General features: G+C 37.3%; 1 protein-coding gene across 4 annotated transcripts in view; it reads right to left on the bottom strand.

Annotated features, from left to right (window-relative positions):
* LOC103130161 (NT-3 growth factor receptor-like) overlaps positions 1-6,460 on the bottom strand; it is a 42,712-nt gene that overhangs the window by 11,599 nt on the left and 24,653 nt on the right. For all 4 annotated transcript variants that reach the window (XM_016665717.1, XM_016665719.1, XM_007541487.2 and 1 more), the window contains 3 exons: positions 2,102-2,243; positions 1,219-1,331; positions 234-417 (listed from right to left, as the gene is read on the bottom strand). In XM_016665717.1, coding sequence (XP_016521203.1) covers positions 234-417; positions 1,219-1,331; positions 2,102-2,243 — 439 coding nt within the window. The remainder of the gene's footprint in view (positions 1-233; positions 418-1,218; positions 1,332-2,101; positions 2,244-6,460) is intronic.

Genomic DNA, 6,460 nt, shown 5'->3' with positions numbered 1-6,460 from the left:
CCTTGTCCCTTAGTGGGGTTGGGAGGGTTGCCGGTGCCTATTTCCAGCTAAAGTTCTGGGCGAGAGGCGGAGTACACCCTGGACAGGTTGCCAATCTGTCGCAGGGCATGTTACATATAATCAAGTTGATTAATTGTATGTTTCTCAATGTTAAAGGAATACAAATATATAAATTGTATTAAGTTTCCTGTCATAAAAACAACAGGCATAAGCTCTGGATGTTACCAGCTTACCAGGAGGGGGCATTTCGAGGAAGTGTCCATACACTGTCCTGTTGACCTCACCCAGATAGTTGGTTGCTTTCAAAGTGTAGTTGCCATTATTGTAGTGCGTTGGGTTTTTAAAAAGAAGGCACCCCTCCAAGTCATCATTGTAAATATCCATATCTTGGCGGATGTACTCATTGTGGGAAATTTCCTGAGAGAATAGAATAGAATAGAATAGAATAGAATTACTTCAGAGAAGACCACATCCACCATAAAGACACCGGTGGAGAGAAAACATGCCAGGAGCTCATATATGATTGGATACATTGAAGTCTGCAGGAGTATTGTTCAGTTTCTCCTGGGGTGAGTGTCAGAACTTTTATTGTTTTTGAAACACTACATTGCACTAGATCATTTTTGAAGAAATGTCTTCAAGACTTGCAGCGTAATATGATGGATTTGATTGGCCTTGTCTGGTTCACTGCATACATATGCACAAAATCACCAACAGCCACATCTGGGCCTGCCTTGCCCTGTGATGAGGTGTTATGGCTGCACTGAGTGCATTATATGACAGTGACCAGGTGGCCCTTGAATGACCAGTGGTGCGCACCACACTGACTAACTGCATTTAGTAGCTATAACACCTAAAATACTATTTACTATCTAATTATTCCAGTGAAGTTCAAGGTTAACAGATGACTCTGTGGTAAAGGCTCATAAGCCAGCCAAACCTTCACAACCTTGTAGGAAAATGGGACAAGAATATTATATAAAATTATATAATTCTTGCTAGGTGAGCCAGACAAAGCTCTCAAGACAAATACTTTCTTTTTGTTATTCCTCTCCCCAGTGACACTCCACAACTGACTAAGAGACCTCAGAGAATTCCCATACTAAAAGGAAAACACAGAGCCTGCCCAAGGGTCACCACACAGTGTACTTCCTTAGTAAGATCAGCCCAGTGGTCTAATAGATAGATGATAACTCTTGACAATAAAATCTGTCATACCTTATCTTCATGAAACCATCTTAAGCTTGGATGAGGTGAACCCCGAACAGTGAATTCTATACATGTGTCATGGCGGCGTTCTGGCTCCTTAAGCTTCTCAATGGACGGAGGAACTGAAAAGACAGGAAAAGAAGACCAGTGTTGAATTTAATTCACACAAAGCTTTTGAAGTCATTTACATTCATAATAAAACATTCACTTTCCTTTATTTCTTAATTTATTTACGAATTTAAAGAATGATTTGAACAGGGATCATATGCTGGACACAACAGTTCTTGTTACTGATTTGAAAGGTTCCTGTTCTGGTCACTGTTTTGGACAGTATGTCCTGAAAACCCTGTCAAGACAACAGTGAAAAACACATGCTTCCTGTCTACACAATGAGAGCTTGCTTAATGAGGATAATAAAACTTTGAGCCACTGAAAGTCTCAACTTTTTTGACATTCAGCCACTCAAGATAATTCAAAATAAATTATTGTACTTTCCAAATGTTTTTCACTGCAAACTTTTCACTGATATAAATCCAAGCTGTTGAGGCAAATATCTTCATTCATTTTCATAAATAGGCTACAGAAATAATTTCTGGAATCTTTGAATTTTCTCATAAAAATTTCTACAAAGTAATGTGACTTGGAACATTTTCTGGTCAAAATGTTACATACTAATTCAAACATGAGTTTTGAATGCAAACTGATAAATAAATTATACTACATGTTTTTATCAGTCTATCCCATGTGGCAATTCGAACTTCCAATTCCACTTACGAATAGCAGTTGTACAGTTTGTATTCAACTCTGATACATATCAACTCAGACACACAACTCTTAACACTGTTGGATCCTCAATCTGATCTCTGTGTCTGTCTTATATGTGTCAACTTACAGTGAACGATTAGGTGAACAGAAGCATTAGCAAAGCCTACGATGTTGTTGGCGGTGCAATTTAGCCAGAAATTGTTGTCCTCCCTTTTCACATTGGCCAGTGTTATGGTGATGGAGTGAATACTGTTGTTGTATACTTTATCCTGAAGCGGAAAACAAGAACACCAGCAGGTTGATAAAAGCAGCAAACCTCTGAAATATTCAGGATACACATCAAAACTATATCTATAAAATCATATCTGGGTAAATGTTATCAAAGTGCAAATGTTCTGAGAGGTTCATGTCATGATCTGTGGTTGGTCGTGGTGAGGATAAATGCAACGAGCCCAGGTTGACATAATAAAGATGATTTAATGAAGAATTCACAGACAAACTAAAGTCGAGCAGCACGGGGAGAACGGACAGCAGATGGCAACAGACATTGACAAACATGATGTTTGACGAGGACCAGACAAGAGACAAAGACAACAGGTGGGTTTAAATACACAGGGAGGGTAATCAGGTAACTAGACACACCTGGGAAGCAATCAACAGGGAAGACAGGACAGGAACAGGACTAAACAGAAAACCTCAAAAAATAACTACACAGAACCTAACAGTTCAATGACTGAGGTAGGAGTTTGGTGTGTCAGACTCTTAACTGAAAACAGGTCAAAAAGTCAAAGTGAATTTTATGCTTTTCCCATTTAACTTCATTCTGGATGGTGGTTATCATATAATATCAAATATTACATATCACATATCATATTTTGATATTTTGAACAATATTGATGTCTGCAGAAATGCACTCTGTTTGAATTGATGAGAAAAAATGTAAAATGTAAATTTAAGGTCAGTAACAGTTACAGAGATTATGAGCCAAAATGTATAGGTAGAAGTACACACTTAAGCTCTTTAACATAAATAGCAGTATGTTCTTTTTTACAAAGAAAATTAAAAACCTCAACAGTTTTAATATGAAAAAAATATTAATTTTGTAAGTTAATCAAACCTGTTTTGTACATTTTGCTACATTCATACCTGCACCATCTGTGCCTCTAATAAGACTAGTAATAAACCACCCGGTGGGGTTTCTGATATGGGCGACATGGGCAACCGCCCAGGGTGGCATCTTTTGGGGAGTGGCATTTCACTTCTGTTTAAATTGCATCAACTGTTTAAACAGTTAAACAATTTACTATTTAAATTATTTAACTGTAAATTTAACTGTAAATTTAAATTTACATATAAATTGTTAAATTTAGCTATAAATTTACTAATTTACAGTTAAATTTACAGTTACATTTAATTTACAGTTAAATTGTTTAATTTCCTATTTAAATTGTTTACATTTAGACAGTAATGAAATGTCTAATGCAGAGCTGGATATTCAAACTTCCAGTCTTTTTTTGTCTTGATGTGTAAATCTTTGAATCTAATCCAAGAAAACACAACATATCTATTTACATATTATTTTGTTTAATAGATGGGAAAACATTCCAATTTTCTTTTACTTTGCCATTAAGGAAAATTGTGTGTGTGTGTGTGTGTGTGTGTGTGTGTGTGTGTGTGTGCGTTCGTTTGTAATACCTTGTGGGGACGATTTTCCTGACATATACTACGTTGTGGGGACCAATTGCTCTGGTTTTGGGTCACATTATAGACTTTTTGGGTCAGGGGTCAGAGTTGGGGCTAAGGTATGAATTGAGTTTTGGTTAGGGTTAGGGTTAGGTATGTGATGGGTAGGGTTAGGAAAAGGGTAAAGGTAAGGTTTAGGCTGTAGAAATGAATGGAAGTCAATGGAAAGTCCCCACAAAGATAGCAAAACAAACTTGTGTGTGTGTGTGTGTAAAATATTATGCTTAGAATAAAATTAATGTATTCCATCATAGGATAAGAAATTGTGGAAAAAATGAATCCCAGTGAATACTTTCAAGAGAAAAATGACAGTGTAAGGAATTGCAAGACAAGAGATGCAAGGAGTTTATATGAGTATTTTTATAAAAGGGGAAAAAAAACTGAGCAGACAACCATTTGGCTGCCGTCTGAAAGCATAAGCGGGGCCCGAAGAAAGATAGCCAGAAACAGTTTTTTAAACTGATATGTTATTAGCCTGATCTTGGAGCAGACAGGCACTGTGCTTTGTTAGAATGTGTCTTTTTTTAACCACATTTCTCAGAATGCACCAGAAAACATGTCCAGCATCTTACTTATACAGTCATCTCATCATCTCTCTCTTTTGTCTTTGAAACCAGCATGTATGTAGCTGTATGTATCACAGACAGGGAGCGGAACAATGAAGGTCACAAGAAGTGATTCATCATTTTCAGAGAACAGCAAATTACCTAAGCCAATAATCTAAGTAAACCTGTAATGTTAAGAAAACTTAGAACCCAATAGAAATTCTTTCAAGGGAGCTAACTAAAGCTCCATGTTGCCTAGCAATAGCATTGAAAACTGAAAGATTAGGAGATCTGAAAGGTAGAGTGGACCAAAATCTCTTCTACATGTGTATGCAGGGGTGCTTCCAGGAATCTTGGGCCCCATGACAAAAAATTAGAGTGGGCCCTCCCGCCCCCTGCGCAGCTGCTCTTACAATTTCTTGAGTCTATAATGTGACCCATAAAAAGTGTCACAACTGTAAAGGCTTGCAACTGCCTTGCTTTCTTTGGTCCAGTATCAGTACTGGACCAAAGACACACAATATTTACTGCTCATGAATTTTACATGCAACAGTCATACAGTATGCAAGTAGATTGCTTAATTTTTTTCTTAGTTTTAGATTACTGAAATGTCTCTCCCCACCAGCAACAGTCAAAAGCAACATGCAAAATACACATAAAACAATCTAAACTTCTCAAAACAATACTATGTAGTTGCATTTTATGCAAGCTGCAGTATGTAACTTTAATAAAAAAATGTTTTCTCCATATTTGTTAAAGCTGTCATCATGTCATGACAGTTTGTTATGAGACAGATAATCTGTGAAAACAATCAATCTTTTCCACCTCCTTCCTGAACTACTATTGCTAGCTAAAGTAATGCACCAATCTGACCAAAAACAACCAATCAGAACCAGGAAGTGGGTCTTAGTGTTGTTAATCAACTCCACTCACTCACTGCTAACTGTGTTAACGGTGAAGAAATAACATGTTATTTCAGGAAAATAGTTTATCTGTGCTCATTGGTAGCTATGCTAACTAGATTAAGCATTTACAACAGGATATGCTAGCTGCAGCATAGCACAGAGCGAGGGGGTGGAAGGATGAGCAGCCACATGAGATTGTGATTGACAGCACTAAAACTCTCCTGTCACTGACTGGTTGTTTTTAGAGAGCACTGGGAGAAAGCAAAGGAAATACATTTTTCATAGATTACCTCTCATACCATACTGTCACAACATAATGACAGTTTTAACAAATATGTGGAAAAAATATATTTATATAAAAGTTACATACTGCAGCTTTAATTTCACTCAGGAGAGGACGGGTCAGGAGGGACGTGAGTTATAACTGCTGCTGACTGACTCACCTGTTGTTACGTGGTAAAAGGTACAGGGAACAAGTTAAATATATGAATATGTTGGTAATATTTTTTCCTTAATTCATTAAATGCTAGTGAAATGGAGGCAAACAGCAGTTTGTAGCTAAGCTAATTATGCTAAATGGTTGATAATCTCTCAGTCTACCCACCTCTCTTGGAGAAAAACTGGGTTATAAATTAACATTCTTGCCTTTTTCTCTCTCTCCCTCTCTCTATTTTGGTTTTGAAAACCTGATTTGATAACTTTTCTTAGCAGCATAGTAACTGGCACAGTCATTCGTGGCCACAGCTTCTACTGACTGCAGCTGCACTCTCAAGCGCTCCAAGCTGGAACGAACCATTTCATGCAGATACAGGGGGGCGTTCAGGGCAAAAACGGATGTGTGTTTTTTGGTCTGGGAGGGGTAACATTAAAGTTTTACTGCTAAAAACAATCTTTGAAAATACAATATGATTAATTTTGTATTTGACAGGACCTCAGGACCCCAATTTTTTTTTATTTTATTTCTATGAACAAAATATAAATAATTAAATTATGGAGGGCCCCCTGCTGGTCAGGTTGCGTACACACCACACCCCTGTGTGTATGCAAGTCTGGTCAGGGTCTACATGAAACCTGAGAAACAAAGATTTATGAACCAAATAACTTTTGTTTATTACCAAATTTATTAGTGCCCCCTTTAACACATCACTGTCTGTTGTACTCTCAGGTTAATTGGCCTTCATTGGAGCCTCATCTTAACATCCACTGGCTCTTGTTCATATATAAAACCCTGCTGTTTCTTTCACCTCCTTATTTAGTCCAGTTACTAAAATCACTTCTCCCAATGTATTAAAA

This window comes from Poecilia formosa, unplaced genomic scaffold, assembly GCF_000485575.1.
Source record: "Poecilia formosa unplaced genomic scaffold, Poecilia_formosa-5.1.2 Scaffold611, whole genome shotgun sequence".
NCBI classification, from domain to species: Eukaryota; Metazoa; Chordata; class Actinopteri; order Cyprinodontiformes; family Poeciliidae; genus Poecilia; species Poecilia formosa.
The sequence above is the reverse complement of the archived record's forward strand: the minus strand, read 5'-3'. Positions and strand labels throughout refer to the sequence as shown.